We start from the raw sequence: 20,459 nt of genomic DNA on the forward strand, positions 1-20,459 counted from the left end.
TTGATGGATACTGGGAATTCCTTCTGGGAAGATGGAAGGGGAGGGAGTGGGAGAGCTTGTGGAGCAGAGAATGTGACAGTAGTGGCTCCTAGGGAGGGGTCTGAGAACTGGACATCAGAGTAGGGAGTGAGCTAGAGAGTCCCGCCTCCCCTCCTTGTAAGCTCCATCGTGACTAGGCCTGTGGCGATGTCTGGTGGAGTAGTTCTCCTGAGTTAGCTCACAGTTGTCTCTTGTATTCTGTGGCCTGGTCGGTGTTCCCAGGCTTGGCAGAGGACTCCCCTGCAGTGGACCATATTATCTAGGATGCAGAGGGAACATCTCAGTGGGCCTCTGCCCAGTCATCGTCCTCAGCTCTATCTAGGCCCAGGAGCACTCTCTGTCTGCCATTCCCAAGCAGTTTGCAGCTTTTCTTGATCCATGTCCAAGTCCTGTGTAAAAGTGACCCTTTGGGCCATTGAAGCAGAAGGTTCTCAATTGAGAACCCCAGGGCCTTGAAATTGTCTGAGAATAAACAGCCATCTTTGCTTTGCCAAGCTGGGCAAGAGTAGGAGAGACAGATAGGTCTCAGCAGTCTCCAGAGAACCAGGTTCCTTTCTACACCTGGTCTGAGTGAAGCCTGGCCCACCCTTCTGAAGTGGGAATGACAACGGGATGTAAGTTCCTTGAAGTCACCCCACTCTTCTCACTGCCTCTGTCCTCCTTGGATATATACAAGTACTTCCTGGGACAATTGACAAAGTTGTCTTGCGGGGGAGATTTACCAGTGGTCTTTGCTGTATGGCATGACCAGTGACTCTCAGATACGTGGTTCACCTAAGTCATTTGGTAGCAAGGGTTCTGCAGTAGCAACAGTAGCATCCAGGGTTCTCAGTTTCCAAAGCTGGGTATGCCTGGGAACAATGTGTCCTGAGGTATGTGGGGCTGTGTGCATGTGTGCGCACGCATGTGTGCATGTTTGTGTGTGTACATGTTAAAGCCACTGGTTGTATGGATGTGGCCTGGTGGTAAATTAGAGGAAGATTCAACCTTGTGGATGTGGTAACTATTTTTGAAAGGCAGAATTTCTGCAGGAATTTTATTCACTCAAATGATATTTACTGAGACAGCATCTTCTCTGTGCTGTGCACACCACGCCTGCCCCATCCCTGAGAAGACAGCTGGCTAATTTAATAAGGAGTTTACAGTCAGGTGTGGCGGGTGCTGTGATGAGGAGCACACAGGATGAAGGGGCAGCTAGGTTGAGAAGAGGACAGCATTCCAGAGAGGGGACCAGACTTGCACAGGTGGTTGATCGACACATCAGATGCAAGAGAGGCTTTTGGCACCAGGATCAGGTCCTAAAGTGTGTAGCAACCCATTCTTTGCCAAATGGAACTTAGATGTGATTTGTTGGGCCTTGGTGAAGATCTTCTTAAGACTATTTTTTTGTGCTATCAGCACCTTAGTGTGGACGGAAGAACACTGGGTGGTTCTCCTCTTTGGAAGAATCTAGGTTTGAGTCAGATTTCCAAGTCGGAGAACTCATGGTTGCCTTAAGAAGTCTTAACTGGCCACCTCCAGCCTTTCTAGGCCAGGACTCCTGGCTTGTCCTTTGAGCAGGTCTCACTAACATTGCATCAGTGTGTGGACCCTTTGTTATAACAGCAAGAAAACACCATTGGTGTGTCGGGTCCAAATCCTGGTGGTTAGACAAGGTAACATTCCTCCAAGATTCTCCCAAAAGGGGCCAATACCCTTATCACTAGCAGAAAGGCCAAAGGCTGTCTTTGGTGCCCATTAGCATACCAAAGTGCATGCTGGCATCCTGGGCTGTGCGCTCTCTCTGGACTCTCTCTTGCTCGTCTCTTTTCTCTTCCTCTGTAGTAATATGGGCTGCGGGGCTGCGTCCCCAACACCCCAGCCGCCTGCTCGGCTAGCTTATGCCCCGAAATAACAACACACAAATTGTATTCATTTAAACACTGCTTGGCCCTTTAGCTCTAGCCCTTACTGGCTAATTCTGATATCCCGATCAACCCATCTCTAATAATCTGTGAGCACCGGTCTTACCGGGAAGATTCTAGCCTAAGTCCATCCTGGGTCAGAGCTGGGGCATGGCGTCTCTGAGGCATCTGCTCCCGAGAGGAGAGCTGTGGAGTCTGACCTCACTTCCTTTTCCTCCCAGCGTTCTGTTCTGTTTACTCCTCCCACCTATCTTCTAACCAATGAGGACCAAGCAGTTTCTTTTTATTTAACCAATGACCTTCCTCCATCATTCCTCTCTTGCTTTCCTCGCGTCTCTCTCCTATAATGACAGGTCCAGTCTTCTGGCCCTGCTCAGTCTACTCCTTTCTCTCTGCAGTCGACTCTTCAGATGCCTGTATGGTTCTCTCCCTTACATCTACAATAAAAACCTCCACAGAACCATATCTTGGAGCAGTCATGTCTTCAGTTTACACATGGTAGATCTGGCATATCCACAGAGAACTTGAATGATGGCCTTTGGGCCAGGGCTGTATCCAGACAGAAGCAAGAAGTAAACTGGTGGTTTGTGGTAGGTGCAGACCCGTCCATACCCTCTGAGCCTCCTGAAAGCTGGCCAGGGCCAGCTCTGCTCTAGAATTCTGCTCAACAACTGATTACTGCAGAGACAGAACTTGAGACATGTGGGTTGTTTGGCTTCCAGGGAAACCAGGTACCAGAGCTGTTGCATACAGACAGACAGACAGACACACACACACACACACACACACACACACACACACACACACACACACACACACACACGAATTCCATCATCAGAGGTGCTAGCATTGCTCTCTCTCCTCAGCACCACTCCTTCCGGTGTGTTTGGAGCCCTGAGTGGTTAGGGTGACAGGACTAGTCAGTCTCTTTGGTCCTCCCAGTGTTGGATCTGAGAGGGCTCCCTCACAGCTTGAGTGCTCACACAGCAGGCGGGACCCGAGCCATGTGGTGTGTGTTGATGGTGTGATGTTCTTGGCAGCAGGACTGAGCTCTGGAATCTTATCACTTGATGTGACCTCAGGGCTTGCCCCTTAGCCCTTCACCCTGTAAACCAAGAGCTTTAGTCTCTGAGACGGCTGGAGTGCCCTTTTTCTTGGTCCCCCGCCTGTGTCTGTCAGTTCCCACGGAGCTGAGCTGCAGGTCTTGGGCTCTTTCATGTCAGTCTGAAGATACGATAGAGGGGAAGAAATGTAGACTTTGAAGTCAGATATACCAGGTTTGAGTCCTAGACTGCTACTTCCTGGCCTGCCATGCAGCCTGGGGCAGGTCAGCTCTCTGAGCTTTAGCTTCTTTCTGTAACACGGGGAAGATAATACCTTAGCTGTAGGACTGTTGAGAGGATCAGAGATAAGCACATAAAAGGCCAGGCATTAGGAGGTACCTGCTAACACGTCAACGGTTGCTGTCCTGTGTGTCACCTCCAGGGGAGTCGGAGCCTAGAGGCCCATCTACAGGCTCCTCCTTTTTCAGCTTGGTTTCCTCTGCCCTCCTGCTCTGTTGACAGCGGTGTCTGGTGTTTGCTCAGGAACTGGTTTCAGTCTCCAGACAAGGCTCTCCACTTTGCGTGTCTCTGCCTGTGCAGGAGGCAGGCTGGCACCTCACTTTCCCCCGGGAGGGCCATCTGTACTGCCTTTCACCTGGCGTCTGGGCTGGAGGGCTACTAGAGTGGACTGTGGCAGGCACTGTGAGTGCCCAGCTCCTCATGGTGATGTTTGCTCCAATTTCCTTTGCATTGTGACCTACATCATTCTTTATTTGCTAAACCCTCTGAGCAGGCAGCAGTAATAAATCAATTAATGACTCCGATGAATCGTTTAATGGCTGACAAAATAACAGTAAAGCCAACAGCTTGCATCTCTCCAGCAGTACCAAAGGACGCTGGTTGACGCAGGGTGGGGGATGAAACAGAGACTGTTAGCGAAATTAGCCCAATTAGTAGTGCTTTAAAGGCTTAGGAGTCATCTGCTCAGCTCTGAGCTCGCAAGTGGGGAGTGGGCCGTGTGCTAGGGATGGCTGTATAAGCCACGGTGGGCGGCTCCTCATAGCTCCCCCAAGGCCAGGCAAGGAAGCCCGAGAATTCCAGTCCACTCTTCTATGCAGAAGAGAACACAGTGGGTTCGAGTCGTGTATCCCTTCCCTGCCAAGTGTTAGCTTCTTGGCTTTGATATCAGGGACCCCAGTGAACTTTTCAGGCTGTGCGCAGTCATCCTGTCTCAGCAGAGGACGAGGAAAAGTGACTCTGAACCCACTAAATTGAGTGCCAGCTTAGGAGGTGTGGGCTCCCATCCTCGAAAGACATGTGGAGGACTTTGACTTGAGTAATTCCTTTGAAACTTAAAGCAAAAAGTTCCTAGAGACAAAGACTTCTGTTCGCTGTGCACCTTAGTCCCTGCAGGATTAAGTTGTCATTGGAACTGAGCGTGTATGCGGGTCCACGCCAGGGAATTTTCCACTCTGCAGGAGCAACTGCCAGCCTTCTTGTTAAAGAGCTGTCACTGGTCTACTATGACATGTTTGTGGTTGTAAGTAGCTCTTTAAGACAGCAGGCCGTGTGTGCATGTATGTGTGTGTGTCTTCCTCGTGCCGTAAGCCATCTTTTTAGATGAAAGCGATCACTGTACCAAGAGCATGCTCTTGATCTCCTGCCTGGTGCTCATCCAGGGCCACTGTTCTCTCTCAGCCTCCCCAGCCTTGTGTACATGGACACGCCGAGCCTCACATGGTACAGCCCACATCGTGGGCTTGAGGGAGTTGTCTGCTCACAGAGGAGGGCACTCTGGCCAGGCTCCAAGGCACAACCAGGCAGCTTTAGCAACTTGGGACGCCACCTCTTACCCATGAGGCACCCTTTGATCCAGTTCCTAGAATAGCCTGGTGCTTCCTAGGATGGGTGGATCGGCCTGTGGTATGATGGCCTCTTCTCTCAGCCTGGGGAAGCCACTTCTAGTCTTTTGAAAAGGACTAGCGAGCTTTTCCTTCATCTTTCTTTCTTTTTTTTTCTTCCCACTTTCCTAGGGTGGCCACTTCTTCAGAGCCGAGGCCTCATCTTCTTTCCCTTCAATGCCTATCCCCACGCGGGCACTCCCACCCACACTGTGGTGTGTGTCTGTGGTCCCAGCTACTTCGTGGCTGAGGCAGGAGGATTTCTTGAGTTCAGGAATAGGAATTCAAGGCCGGCCTAGGCAACATAGTGAGATCCTTGACTTACAAATGAACAAATAGAAACTCGAGAATTAGGCCTGTTCTTTGCTGTCTGCTTCTGTATCAGCTGCCAGTTGCTTAACACCTGCGTTGTCCATCTAGCAAGTGCCTTACCTGATAGTCCCTGCATGGCCCAACAGTTTCTGTTCTCTGTGTGTGGCCATGAAGAGCCAAGCAAAGGCAGTGTGAGATGTCCAGGTATTTCCAGTTCCTGGTGAGCCAGGGATTAGAATTTAAATACAGGCCTCTGTTTCCAGGCGGTCTGGGAGGAGAAAAGCTGGGATTTACTAAGACCAGGCACCATGGTTTTAACCCAGTCAGGCCTCTCTCAGGGTAGCGCCCATCCTGAGCTGCACACCCTCAGACGGACCTCGGGAGTCTGAATTTTCCATGCAGCGACAGAGCACTAAAGGTCAAGTGCAAGGGTGAACGGTCGTTCTGGACCTAGTCAGGAAGCCTCCCATGCTGGGGAAGAGAAAGGGAGCCCATGCCCACCTCTCTCTGGAATGGATGCTGGGTGTACAGAGTGGAGATTCACCCCGGGAAGACACAGCGGAAGTCCAGTGCTGGGAGAGAGGGTTAAGATGTCAGCAGTTAATCTCTTGCAGGTATCTCCTGCATCTTTGAGTCCTGCTGTCCTGTAAGGCCCTGGCTCAAGTGCCACCTCTTCCATAAAGCCTCCCTGATCCCCCTAATCCCTGTCTCAGCGCCTGCCTGGAGTACCTTTCCGGGTCCCTCAGATATCTGTCACCACATCTCACTTCGTCTTCCAGAGCTGCGGGGCAAACCGCACCCTGTCACCTCCTGGGCTAGCTGGTGCAGCACTGGTCGCCAGAGTGATTCCTGAGTACCCCTGATGTTTACAGACCCCACGGCCTCCTTACCTTCTTATCGCCTGAGGTATCCTTTCCTTCCCAGGCAGGCCACTGATCAGTTAGGTGCACAGACCCTTTGGAGGGATCTTAACTCTCCTTAACATACAAACACCGTCTCACTCCCCACTTCTTTCTTGGCAAGTGGCACTTTGAAATAGTTGGCAGAGGGGGCCAAGTAGAAGGTCAGCCTCCTTGGGAATGTTCAGAACACACAGGTGACCTCAGTCACAGAATGAATTGTGATTATTGGATGCTTTAATGATCTGTCTGCAGTTACTCCTCACGAGCCAAAAAGTACACAGCTTCTCTTAGGAGCCGCAGGGGCTGCTGGAAAAGACTGGTGCATGGGTTTCCTGAACCTGAGACCGGGACAAAAATTAGACCTCGTTATTAGTTGTATAACCTTCAGACTCAGTTTCCTTACAGATTAAACCGGAAATGACAGCTTCCTTGAATGCTGGGGCGTAAATGCTGCACTCCTCCCTCTCCTGGTTTATGGGATCAGAATGAAAAGGTGCTCACTTCTCTGGCTGCTCTTGAGTTAATCCTGGCACCAAGAGGGTAGGACTTGGTCAAAGGAGCAGAGGTGTTGGATTTACCTCCCTTGTGCTCAGCGTCCCGACTGTGACTGCTGTGTCACCTCTCACTGGCCTGGTAGAGCCTCATCCGCCTTGTGTGCCAGGTGCTCATGGTGTGGAGGCCTGTCCAAGGCTCATACTGGATGGTCTGTGGCCGGAGCTAAGCTGTGATTTGAGGACCCTTGTTCAGGGTTCTTCTCGCGATAATCCCCAGGACACGCTAGGTGGTTGTGGGTGATGCAGCCATCCTCTTTAGCTCTGTGACCAGTGAGCAGCCCGTTACCCCAGGCCATCCTCTCTAAGGCAACCAGTTCTGAGACATAGATCAAGGAAACTGTGTTGCCTGAGAGTTCTGTTGCTGGACCTGAAGCTATTCTGTGGTCCTGAGCAGATGTGTTCACTCTCCTCCCTCATGATAGCCTCCTGGAACTTGTTTTTACTCTAGTTGGTTTTGTGTCTTCATGAGATCAGCTCTTCATTTTCTGAGCCGCACAAGTAGAACTCATGTTCCACTAAAACTCACTGTCCTATGGTCTGTGTGGGAGACTAAGGGACCACCCCTATTGCATGTCTGCTTCAATCCCCACTTCTCCGGCCTTGGCTTTCTGTGGGATGACGGCATTCTCTCCATCCTTTGGATTCCCATGGTGCATCTTCAGCCTGTTGGCACTGCTAGGCTGCACCAGGCTACCCCAGGACTCTGCACAGACTCTTGGACTGACTTGCTAGGAACATCATGGATCTTCAGCTCTCCCCAAGGGGCATTTCTGCCAGGACCACACCTACCTTTGTTGCTTTGATTTCCCTGGCCACATCCATGATACACCTCCTGCCCCCTGCTGGCTTGAGTTTCAGTCCAGGAAGGCTTGCAGTTGGTGGTTTCACACGTGGTCGTGCTGCTGCATGCCAAGGCCTGAGTGTTGGGCAGGGCAAGGAGGGTGGAATTTGTAGAACAAAGTACTATTTTTGCATCCTTGTAAATCGGTCAGGAGTAGTTGGCTGGCCTAGGAGAGTCCAGGGTTCATCTGACCACTAATAAAAATAAACAAATCTTTTTCTTTTATGGGGGGCAAGCACTCTACAGCATGCACATGGAGGTCAGAGGATAATTTGGGAGTATTGGAGATTGATCTCAGGTCATCAGGCTTGCCAGCCAGCACCTTTACCTGTTGAACCGTCTTAACAACCCATGAATATTTGACTTTATTCCTTTTTTTCCCCTGGATCTTCCTGGGCACAGATGTAAGAACCTCTGTATTCGTGTGTGTGTGTGTGTGTATTTGTATTTGTATGCATGTATTGCGTGGGTGCTTGTGCATTCATGTTTTCTCCTTTGTTCATATGCCCATGCTAGAATTGGTGCTGGAAATGGGTCTAGGGTCTAGAGCCTGTATGCCAGGGCTCAGAGACACACAGGTCTCTGGGTGCTCTGTAGTGAGGGAAGATTGCCACTTGGTTCTGTGTGCTGTGCTGTTTTCTGGCCCCCTCTTCCCATTGTATGTGTACCAGGATGGGCAGTTCTTAAGGAAAGGTGGTGGTGCATGCTTTTAATCCCAGCACTTGGAAGGCAGAAATAATCAGATCTCTTTGAGTTCAAGACCAGAGTTTCAGGACAGCCAGAGCTACACAGAGAAACCCTGTTGTAGGGGAATGAGGGGGGAGGGAGAAAACAAAGGAAATGATAACCCTTCATGAGAAGGGACCCGAGTCCAGTGTATGAGATCCTGGCCGTTTAGATCTAGCATACTTTCTGCTTTGATTCATGTGTGCCTGTTGCATCCTAGGCAGCTCTGCAGTCTGCTATGCTGTAGGTCTAGAGAACGGCCAGTGTTTGAGCTGTTGAGAAAACTCAAACGAGATACTTTGTTGAGTGCCTTAATGGAACTCTCAGTGCTCGAAATCACGGGGAGAGGCCAATTCTTAGCAATCCTGAAAGGTCTGGCTCCAAGGTGGTCAGATTTGGGCAGGCCTTTGAATAATAGAGCAATCATTTATTGAACACTTGCTGTATGCCACACCTTGTGCTGGTTCTTGGGCATAAGTAGACAGACCCTGTGGTTAAGGTGTGGGAGGGTGGGGGTGGGCCAGATGTGGAAAGGGTCCCCTGGGTGAGCTCCCCCCTAATCGCTTAGCATTTGCCTCTTGGCACCAGTTTCTGCTTTTCTGCCCTCTTAAGTCTCCATTCCAGATCCAGCTGAAGCACTGCAGAACTCCTCAGTTTATCCGCTGGACATGAAAAAGTCATCTCCTGGCTTCCTGCCCCTAAGGCCGCATGGTTGTCATGGCTGTCTTCCATTGGAGGACTGTGAAATACTGCAAGTTACCACCCACCTAAGTAGGACCATAGTTGCTCGGGTCTCTTACCCACCCCTAATCCCCGGAACCATTCCCCTCCCTTCCTGATTTCATGAAAGTAAAACAGCAGTGTACTCACAGGTTCAGTCTTTCATTTAAAAGTTTGCCCCTCTCCATTGTAACAAATACCTTAATATGTAAAAAGTCCAATGCCCAAATAACAAGAATTTGAATGTTTCTCTATGAAAGTAGAACCATAGTTGTCAGAGTAAGTCACTTCATAATGTGGTAGTCCAGAGTGTTAGTCAAGATACCAAGGAAAGGAAAGAAGTACCTTCTGGGAGGGATAAGAAGGGGCTGCATTCGTGAACTAGAAGGTGACTGATGGGGAATGTCAGGCTCTGGGTCTCAGTGGCATTGGGAGGAAGTGGTCAGGTGTACCTGGAAAGACAGGAGGGTGGCCCAGATCTGTGACTTTCTCAAGGTAGGGCTTTGGCATCTCAGCCTCAGCTCTGCACATGTGAGCATGGAGGCAGGCATGTCTGGCCACACAAACAGGTTGGACACAGATTGTTGGAAGGTGACCAGGTAGGGCATCCAATGTCTGCCCACCCCAGGGAGACGTTTGTTGAGGCAGATGTACCAGGACAGCAGCATTCAGCAAGCAATGCCCATCTCCTATTGTATAACCCACACTCTTCTCAGGAGTCATTTGGTACCCAGTGAGGGTCAGAGCACACACATCCTTCTGACCTGGGCATTTTCTTACTGGATATTTATTGGCCTGCTGTGTGCAACGAGTCAGCAATTTGGAGAGGGTACCACTGTTTGTGAGTTGATCTCCCTGCTTGTTAGAACAGCTGGTAGAAAGGCAAGGTGTGGTTCAACAATAGACACTGTGTTGGTCTACTGTGTCCTTATTCCACCCCCTCTGGTGTACCTAAAGGTAGGCATTGCTCCCCCCCCATTTTAGAGAAGAAGCAGTGGGGGCCCTGAGTCTATGGCTTGCCCAGTGACTATCACATCTGCAGGACTTTTCATAGGAAGTGGCCTTTGAGGAGGAAGGGTCTGTTTAGAGCAGGCGCCAAAGGCTCTGTGTATGGTTGCATGCTTGCTACTGACCTCCTGTTCTGTCTCCACAGAGTGCAGCAGCTGCCCCAAGCCCTGTGCTTGGCAACATTCCCCCCAATGATGGGATGCCCGGAGGCCCCATCCCGCCAGGTTTCTTTCAGGTATGTGCTGGCCTGGGGCCCTGTGCTGGGCAGGTGGGAGGAGAGGAGGGCAGGGGAAAGCAGCTCGGTTTGCCATGGTTTAAATACAGTTGCTTTGTGCTGGTTGAGGCCCTGCACCTCATCTCATCCACTTCTCCAAAAGCTGCAGAAGGGAAGAAAGAGATGGGAATGTGCCTATCTCCAGGCGGGCTATGGCAGTGCCCTTCTGCCCACGCTGGTGTGGGGGAGGCCAGTGCTTCCAGGCCAGTGTGGAGCTTTCTTTTGACAAAAGGCGTATTCTTTGTCTTCCCCTTTTAATGAGTAAACCGTCCTCTGTTTCTGTTTTGTTGCCGCTGTCTTCGTCACTGTTTACCTTTCCTGTCCAGACTACAAACCTTAGGTGTGACTAGAAAGCTAGGGACCCCCAGCAGGCTCAGCATCCTTTTGCTGGTTAACCACTAATTTTCCCCCCAAGTGTGAACACAGCAGCACCTGGCAGTATTTGTGCCCGCACTCTGCCCACCACAGGCAGGAACGGGTCCCACACAGGATGGAAGCCCCGCCTTCTCTACAACACACTGTTAGTTTTTCTGGTGGGGTGTGGTTATGGGAGGTGTGAAGTCACCTGTCTTGTTTTGTCAGGGTAGGGTGTGGCCATCCCCCCCTCCTCTACACCTCCCTCTACACCTCCTTTTTCATTCTCTCCCTTCCCTTCTGGTACTTGGTCCTCCTCCGCCAAGCCGAGGCTGGGAAGTGGTGCCTGGAGTGCTGGGCAGCCCCGCCCGTGGGACTGTGAGAAAGAGACGTTCCTAGTGGAGCTCTCGATTGTGACATCGTCCATCCTTTCAAGCCTGTCCTCACTGAGTTGGAGAAGGTCCTGGTTGTTCATGCTTCTGAAGGGTTGGGGCTCCCAGACAGGGTTGTGTTGACAGCTCTTAATGGAAAGCCCAAGAATTCAGAGTTAGACCAGAGGGCCCTGTGCACAGTGCATGACGGAAGCATTGGAGTCGTGAGCAAAGACAAGGCTGACACCCCGTGGAATCATTAGGGCTCCTCTCCTTCCTGTACCTTGGCTAGGAGACACTTCACTTTGCAAGCTTGCACATTTTAGTTCATGGTAAATCTGGGGAGAGGAAGGCTAGAGCACATACTAAGAAGATCAGTGAAACTGGCTTACTCTTTAAAGCAGAAGCAGCGGGCTGCTCGTCAGATTGGCATTGAGAAGACAGAGATACAGGGACGACAGTTCAGGCCATCAGATGGCCACATGAGTATCTGTGTTCCCAGCATGCCACTAGGGCCTTGACCAAGGTATGGAGACAGGAGCTGCTTCAGAAGTCTTGGGGTAAGACTGCAGACTTGAGGAGAGGCTGAGAGACAGTAAGAGCTTAAAACCCCCTGGGGCCTGTTGACCCAAGAAAGGCCAGAGCTGTACCAGAGGGGAGACACTGATCCAGCCAGCTTCTTTACTTTGTCCTGCTCAGTGGGAATTTTTCTCTGGTTCATGTATCTCTGCACACGGTGTCACAGAAGCCCTGATGCAGGGAAAGCATGGCTTCCCTGCCTGGTGGACAGAACCCACCCCCATATCTCAGCCACTCGTGTCTCTGTCCTGAGTTTTCTCGGGAGTTTTTAGCTCCCAGGTTCCCGCTGCAGGCTCTGTAGTGAGAAGTGGAGAGTAGCTAACTGGGTTTTTGTTTTTAAACAAATTAGGTACTTTTTAAAGTTTATTTTATGTGTATGAATATTTTGCCTGCATATCTATATGTAAACCATGTATGTGCCTGATGCCAGTGGAGGTCAGAGCAGTGCTGGATCCCCTAGAACTGGAGTTATGGATAGTTATGAACCACCATGTGAGTACTGAAAATTTAACCTGCGATCTCTGCAAGAGCAACAAGTGCTCTTAACTGCTGAGCCATCTCTCTAGTTCTGCCAGTTGTATTTTTAAAAATAGGCCGTTGACTTCTATTTTGGCCTGAGCCTAGGACAAGGAATGGGTCTGTTGATATGTGGGCAGCTCCCAGCTTCCTGCTTTGCTAGAATCTTCCATGGTTAAGTTCTAATTCCACTCATACTTTGTGGGCCCTCCCCTATGACGTTTGGGAGTGTGTGGTCAGAAAGCCAAACTGGTTCCTGCCCTTATTTAGCCACTACCAGCCACTGTTAAACAGAGGTATCTTTTAGATTCTTGCCTTGAGGTCATCTCTTTTCCCCAGGCAAGGTGCACTGCCAGGGGTTGGCTGCGCCGTTCAGGATGGTTCTGGATCCTTGCTTCTCTGCTTTCTTACTGACTGTGAGCAGTTTGTGTTTTTATTCCCCAGCACCATTCTCCTTCCTTGAGATGAAGGGAGGTAGGGCAGCCCAGGCACTCAGCGTGGTGCTTGCTGTCTTTGATGCTGACCACTTGGCCTGGGCCCCTGCATAGAGAAAGGGCATCTCTTTGTAAAGGAGGAAGTCAACAGCCCATTTCCGGAACAGATCAGCTCTCGACAGGAATATTAGCGATTGATTGCCACCCTTTACTGTCTTCAGGCAGCCACTCTGATATTGGAAGGGAGATAGAGATGATATCGGGGGTTTTATCTGTTGTCAACAATTGTACTTCTCTTCTTGGCTATAGCCTAGGCAGGTGGCTGTGCTGCAAGAGGGCTGTGTCTTGGAAGGCCAGCCCGGGTGGCCAGGCCAGCTTTGTCCTGCCCCTGTCCTGCAGTATCATACAACTTCTTCAAGTCAAAACCACAACACTAGTTTGTCCTAAATTTAGAAACCAGTAGGGGCTCCACAGTGGTAAGGAGGAGACAGCTGACTACTGCCTGCAGAGGCTCACAGAATATCATGCAGGACTCCCTCTGTTAGGCCTCCAACCACAATGCAGAAAGCCACTCATGGAGTTAGAAGGTTGGGCCAACAGTGCAGGAGATACCCTGTTTGTTTTCTCCCCTTCGGGTCTAAGTTTCTGAGATGGGCCGTGCCTATCCAGTCCTCTGGAGTGGTGTGAGACATGTCTGGTCATTCGGTTACTGACCCAGTCACACTGTTGGGGTTCTTGGAGGCCTTGAGTTTAGCCAGGGTAGATGAATTCTCCGTTCTTACTATTAAGAAGAAAAAGCCCAGTACATGATGGTGCTAGCGAGGGACACAGTACGTATTTGAACCGAATTTATTTGAGGGGTCCATAGTACAGAACAGAAGCCTAGCCAGCCCTGAAGTGCTAGACCTGGAATTCTGACAAGGCACAGTCTGACCAAGAGCCAGCTTGGGCATTCAGGTCTGGCGCTCTGGAGAAATGCGTTTGCTGAGTGGCCTTGGGCCAGTGCTTCATTGCTGGCCTCTAGTTTTTCCCATCAGTAGATGGTGCAGGCTGGACTAGATAGTCTTCCAGCTCTGGTCTTCTGCTGCAAACCCAGATGGATTTTAGATAATCAAGCTGTGACTCAGGCTATACATCTGACAAGCAGGTTGGCCTTGACTAGATCCCATAGTTCTAGACTCAGCACTGGACAGTTACAGGAGAATAGGGGCCAAAGAGCTGAGCACTGGGTACAGACTGTTTCCGTTCTTGTTTTGGTTTTTAAATTCCAGTAATAGTTTTCAGTTGTGTTTTTAAGTATGCAATTTACTTTTGTTTTGCTCAGTGATTCTGCCAAGGAGGCAAGGATGGGTGGGAGAGGGAAACTTAGAAAAAAGGTGAAGGGCTGCCCCACGCTGTCAGTAAGGCTTGTACTAGAGTTCAACCTCTGGCTTCCTGGTTACCCATATACCCTCTCCTTCCTCTGGCCACCAAAGTCCAAGTGTAGGAAGGACTATGCCTGTTGTCTTGAAAAAGTCACACATAAATTTCCAGCCAGTATCCAGATGGAAGTTGCCCAGCAAATGAGTTCCCCAGGAGCCCAATGGCAATGTTCAGTATGACAGAGGACCAGTAAGAGTGTGGTATAATTCTATATGCTAGTCCAGTCTTGTCGTTCATAGATGTGGGCGTGGGAACTGGTACCATGGGAGTCCAGCAAAGGTCACAGAGATAAAAAGTTGTGTGTTCTGTGGATCAGTCCTGGGCTAGCAGAGGGAGCCAACTCCTTATATCCAAAGCTCAGCTGGGAGAGACAGTAAAGTTTCCCCCCACCCCCAAACCCGTTCCTCAAGGGAGGCCTCCTTCCTACCTCCTTCCTTATTTCCCAATGCCCCATAGGACCTGCCTAACCTGTCACCCTGTGACCCGTCCAAGGACAATGTCACTAGGAGGAAACACTGTACACTCCTGGAAAACAGATAAGTAAGCAGATAGAAGGAAGAGATCCTCAACCCAACCCTTCCTCCTGCACACTCAGCTGCGGTCTCCCCCGAGAGACGCAGCCTCATGAGGGCTCTGCTGGTTGCTGATATCCTGCCAAATGGTAGAGACAACCTTGTCTTGTGAGGCTCCAGCCTCAGATACTAAGTCCTTGAGGGAATAGAGAGACGCTAATACAGAGCTTTGTAGGGAAGGCAATTCTACCATCTGCAGTTTTATGGCTAGCAGTGAGTTGCTTGGTGGTGGTGGTAGTAAGCAATCAGAGATGGCCGTCGGAGCCTTGCATAGTGGTGTGTTTCTAGGGGGTCAAAGTTCAGTTAACAAGAATGTTCCACAGGTGGCAGTGAACCGGCTCTAGAAAGTCGATGCCTTCCCCTCCAGAAGAAAGGAGGAGAGCAGAGGACATGAGCCATTCCCCCAGCCAGGAAGCTGCTAACACAGGGCAGGCACCTCTGCCACACTGACCACTTCAAGTCTAGGGTTGAGGGAAAGGATTAGAGCTCATTTTCTGAAACCCACTACTATCCAGGACTTGCTTTCAGGACTAGGGGCCAGTGGGAAGGATGATGAAGAACCAAATCCATGGGTGTTAGATGTGGTCCTAGGGTCCAGTTAAGGCTATAAGGAGGGACAGGGACCTCACGGTGAGACATGCCACACAGAAGGGCAGGCCAGGATTAGGCAATGCTGGGCTATTTTGGTAGCAGGGATTAGGTGTAGTAGTAGTGCCTCCTGCCTCTTTAGTAACCCCCTCCCCCCGTCCTGAGGGAGCCCAGGCCTCCTAGTGGAGCTGTCTGACCTTCTTAGAGTGGGGTGAAGTGTTCTCCAGTCGAGAGAGGTATCTCCTTCCGTCTTCTGGGATTGTATTGACTTAGAAAGCAGGCCCCAGAGCCAACAACATGGCTGCAGCACAAATGAGGAGCTGCTGGGGATGGACAGGTCTGGACTAGGAAGATGATCCTGGACAGGGCAGAGGATGTGACTTCTAGAAGAGCCTCTTGTCTTTCCAGCTGCTGCCTACCCTCCGCCCCAGCCTCTGCCCACTGCCCACCCTCCGCCCCAGCCTCTGCGCACTGCCCACCCTCCGCCCCAGCCTCTGTCCACTGCCCACCCCAGCCTCTGCCCAGCCTGTTGTCCAGGTGCTTTGTGAGCTGCTACCCACAAGGGGATAGGAGCGCCCCTCCCCCAAAAGCTTCTTACCAGGTCTTGTCATCTGCTTCCAGACTGACAGAGGAGAGGGCAAGGTTACTCCTCCTGAGAAAGCTTACTCTGGGAGCAATTAGCTTTTCACCTCTGGTCACTACGATGGAAGCCAGCGTAGGGCCGAAACCTGAAGTGTGCTTCCCCCGCCCCCTCCACCCCTCAGACTTTTAACCTTCTGTTTGACCATCCTAAGTGATGGAGCTTATCACCAATCACCTTTCCTGGTCACCATCACCTCCACAGAGGTCAGGCTGTGCTCACCCAGCAGCCAGCCTGGTGCCTTGTGTCTGCCCAGTGGCAGATGACTGGCACCAGGGCTCCTAGCAACCACGGACAAAAGGTTATTCCTGATGTGCCAGGCTGCCTGAGTGGCTGGCTCAGGCCTTGGCTGGTATGCCCGCCAATGTGCGTGTGTGTGGACAGGTTTGTGTCTGCACTCCAGCCGCCTGCCCTCCCCCTCAAAAAAAAAATGTGCACTCCACATGTAGCGCCGTAACTCTCACTGATGAAATGGAAAGTTGAACATAAATCAATGTCTGCCGCCCCGTTAGCTATGCATCAGCAGTCAGCGCCTGGGAGATTTGCTCGGTAACAAAGCCCCTAGTGGCTCTGCAGGCTGCGACTGCCCCCTAACGAGGAGCCAACCCCATACTGTGGAGCCCTGATTTTCTCCTACACCAGTCAGCTCTCTATGTACCCGCCTTCCCAAGTAGGTAGGAGACCTGGACAGAGCCTGCTACTGTCCATGCCACGGTGGGCCTTACCTCCCAAGCTGTAAACTCAAGCCAGGTTATAGCACGAGTGCTAATGGGTCTTAATAATAACAGCCTGATCTCTCAGCATTTTTCCCTATATAGCTTTTATTACTAAGACCTATTAGGATCCATGCTTCATCAGGCATTTATGCACCTAGTGCTGGAGGACCAGTGTCAACCGCAGCTGAGGACCTGGGGCTAGTTTCTCGTCTCCTTTTGGACCTGTATTTTATACTTGGGTTTCTTTTAGCATTGGATTTTCTTTTCTGCTTCTGAGAGTGGCTGGCCTGTGCTGCCAGCTGCTCAGCTCTGTGCTGTTTCCTTTCCCCAACAGGAGTGGCTTGTGGAGGTGTTCCCAATCGTGGGAGCTATCTTGTTTGGTGTCTTTAGCCTCCTGCAGGGATAGACCCTCTGTGCCTAGCCTGCCGTCGCATCAGCAAATTGTGTGAGATTTTCCTCCTTTACAAAAACAGAGGTCAGGAAGGGTTTGAGGAAGAGAATTCCAGTAGAGCCCTGGCCTAGTGTGCCTCTAGTATACAGATTGGCCCCCTGGGTCAATCCTATTACATAGCCCTTTCCCCAGAAGATCTAGCCCTGGGTCCTGGGACAGGACTCAGAAGCAGCTCAGCCATCTAGTATGAGGATTCTTTTCTGAGGACTTGGGACATGGCAGGACCCACCAAATGAGTTTCAGGTTTGTGCCGTTTCTGTCTGAAGACTTTTCCCCAGGCAACCTTTCCATACAGACTTTCTCCAGACATGAAGGCCTTGATAGCAGTTGAAGCTTCTAGGCCAGGCCCACGGAGTGTCTGTGAGTTTTTCCCCAGAAGAGCCCTGCCTCCTGCAAAGACCTGAATGGCAGTGAATGAGTCTGGAGGTGTTAGGGGTGGACACAGCTTTCACTGAAGTGCCAGCTCTGCGAGATGTTAGGCTCTGCCAGGGCTTCCCACCCAGCAGGTGACAGGGCATCAGTTCTGTATGCCAGGCAGGGTAGGTAGGTGTGGGTGGTACCCTCTTCAGGCCAGGGAGTGGCAAGTGGTTGTGAGCAGGGCCTTGGGAGCAACAGGGCTTTGCCTCTTCCTGGTAGCACTTGATGTGCCCTAGGATTCCTGCTGTTCCTGTCTGTGTTGGAGGGGGATGGACTGGACACAAGTGTGCTCATGTTCAATCGTGTTTCCCAGTGTTGCTGGAGCCTTAAATCCACGCCAGCAGCAGCCTAGACAGTACGCTGTTCCCTGTGGGTCAGGCAAATACAGAGCCCCACCCCTCTTCCCTCTAAGAAAGGAGTTATCCTGGTAGTTAGGGTTGCTCCAAAGAATTCAGGGAACCTCTGTGAACTTCAGTTGTTTGGGATTGATGATACAGCCACAACTCTTTAGGGACTGTGAAACAATAGTCCATTTGACCCTTCAGTGAGGCAACTCCCTAATCCCTTGCTGAAATCTGCCCAATGACTTAATCCCTTGGCTTTGGCCACCCTGACTCCTTGTTCCCTGTCTGGCCAACAGGAGCCTGGCGGGGAAGTGAAGGCGGGGAAACAGGTTGTGGGTTCAGGAGCCTTGCTTCTGTTCCTAGCAGCCTTGTTCATGTGAGCTGGGTGGAGAGCTGCTCTCAGGCCCCAGGGAATGTGTCGCCAGAATCTTGCCTGAGCATCATTTGCGTTTCATTTTCCCTTGCCTATAAGACAGAAAGAGCTCCACCTACTTCATCAGCTCTGAATGGAACCAAAGGGCATGAGAATGGTTGGAAATCTGCAGAATTCCTTCTCAGAGGCCAGCGTTGGATCTTCCATCCATGCAGCACACAGTCACAGTTAATAGCCTTCTGCCTGGCCCTGTTGGGCTACTGGGTGTTCAGAAGCCATCCTGGACTGTCCCCAGTGTCTCTTAGTTATCTGCCCCACATTGGTAGATCAGCTCTCGGGTCCCCAGGGCAAGGAGCAGACCTGTTGTTCTTGTGCCTGGTGTCTGTCCCTCTGTCAGTCTGTGTGAATTTTTCTCCTAGCCGCTGAGTTCTCTCCTACAAGAGAGGCTCTTTGTGCTCAGGAGTCATCATTATTCCAGACTTTGACAGTCTTGCCCTATCCTTGCTCTAAGGTCAAAAAGGACAAACGCAACATGCAGATTTAGTCAAGTTCCTTTTCCTGAAGTTTGTTTTAACTGATCCCAAAAACTTACTCTGCAGTTGTAGGAATAGTCGAAGAGTCTGGAAATTCATGAACTGGTCTGGCAAAGTGGCCTTGTTATCTGAGTCCTGGGTCCAGTAACATTAGAGGAGTGGACATGGGACGCACAGAGGAAACTATATTCCAGGCTGGCATGTCCCTGCCATTGGAGAGCCTATCAAGTGGGATTCCTGAGTGGAGAGTAAGGAAGAAGAAAGGGTTCCTGAAGAATTCTAGGAGGTGGGCAGGATCATGAGTTGACAGCTTCACATGGGAGCAGCAGCCTGTCGGCAATTGCTGACTGCTGGCAGTGATCTGAAAGCTGTAGACTCTTGATTGTCTTACAGTCACATCAGGATCTTTGGAGGGCGCACGGGCCAGGTTCCTGCCACAACCCTGGCTTCTTCATTACTCCAGAGCTACTCCTTATGCTTCTGCCAAACTCCTCAGGGATCATGGGTGTTGCCCATGTGACAATGGACCAGGCATCTGAAACCTTTAATTGAGAAAAGAATCCCAGTTCATCCCAGCATGTCCAGGGGAGGAAAAGAAACCACACAGCTACTAAGGGAGCTGTGGGAGCAAAATACAAATCTTTGGCCTCCAGGTCTATTCTTTGATGTCTGCTGTTTGGTGGGTGGTGGAGGCTGAATTCTGGGTATTTCAGCGCCCCATTCCCCACTTGCAATCGTGAATTGTCTGTTGAGCTCTGCAGTGGTAGCTTGGAAGAGCTGTGTGCACAAGTGAGTCCGGAGGGCTTCAAGGAGAGCAGGATTCTCTTGGTAGATGAGGCCGTGCCTTTTTAGCATGCACCTCACCTTCACTGTGCTGTTGTGTCTAACAGCAGAGCCCGGGTGCTGGCAGGCAGGGTGGAGGCTGGCTGGCAGGAGCCGACTGCATAGTAGTTTTCAGAGAAAATGGCAGTTTTTAAGGGGCGGGAAACAGATTGCTCTGGCAAAGTAGGAATATTCTCCCAGTGTCCCGAGGAACCAATGTAGTTTACTATCCAAGTCCATCTCTACTTCCTGCATATCCCCAGAACACGTTACTTCACAGTGAATAGACGTCAGAGAAAGAAGGTCTGCCATCTGGACCCTGCTAGACCCGCCTCCGGGAGCCTTCACCTGGTCAGTGCCGTGGCAGATCCCCGCAAGGCCACAGAGTTCACTCACAGTGAGAATATAATGGCTTTCCTCCTTCCCTGTGTTGTTGACAAGTGATGAGAATTAGCACCCTGGACAGCTGTTAGCTCACGGTTTTCCCCATGGCCATAACTCCTGAATCCTGACTTGAGAAAGAAAGAGAGAAACATCTTGGGGAAAGATGACTTTCATTTCTGGTTTTTCAAGACAGGGTTTCTCTGTAGCTTTAGAGCCTATCCTAGAACTCTGGTCTCAAACTCACAGAGATCCACCCAGCTGATAGTGACTTCCTTATAGTAACTACTACCATAGGTTAAAATTCTTCAGGCCCAGACCCAGGTCCCCATCTTTGTGTAAGCACACCTTTTCCTGGACCGAGGCTGCCTGGACTCCATCCTCTGGGCCCAGCCCAGACTGTCCAGGGCACAGTTATATCCTTTAAGGTTCTGCCTCTGTCATTCTGTCATGATCCCTGCTTGGCTAGATACCTCCTGCACTTGATTTCTGTGTCTGATGCTGCTTTGGTCATAGTTACACTTTGGGTTCTCCACCGCCTTCAGCTTCAGAGAAAAGGGCTTAGCATACACATGGCACAGGGGTGGCACCTGGTCGTCAGACGGACTGGCTGCAGCATGCTGTGATCCTGCCCATTAGTCTGAATACTGGATGTTTTTCCTTTGTCCCCCCAAAAGGTGGCCAGTTACACAGTTAACAGGCACACAGTGTCCAGAAGGGAG

General features: G+C 50.9%; 1 protein-coding gene across 4 annotated transcripts in view; it reads left to right on the plus strand.

Moving 5' to 3' along the window:
- Ssbp3 (single stranded DNA binding protein 3) overlaps positions 1-20,459 on the plus strand; it is a 140,310-nt gene that overhangs the window by 91,593 nt on the left and 28,258 nt on the right. For all 4 annotated transcript variants that reach the window (XM_075947148.1, XM_075947147.1, XM_075947145.1 and 1 more), the window contains exon 5: positions 10,096-10,185. In XM_075947148.1, the coding sequence (XP_075803263.1) occupies positions 10,096-10,185 (90 nt within the window). The remainder of the gene's footprint in view (positions 1-10,095; positions 10,186-20,459) is intronic.

This window comes from Microtus pennsylvanicus, chromosome 13, assembly GCF_037038515.1.
Source record: "Microtus pennsylvanicus isolate mMicPen1 chromosome 13, mMicPen1.hap1, whole genome shotgun sequence".
Lineage (NCBI taxonomy): Eukaryota > Metazoa > Chordata > Mammalia > Rodentia > Cricetidae > Microtus > Microtus pennsylvanicus.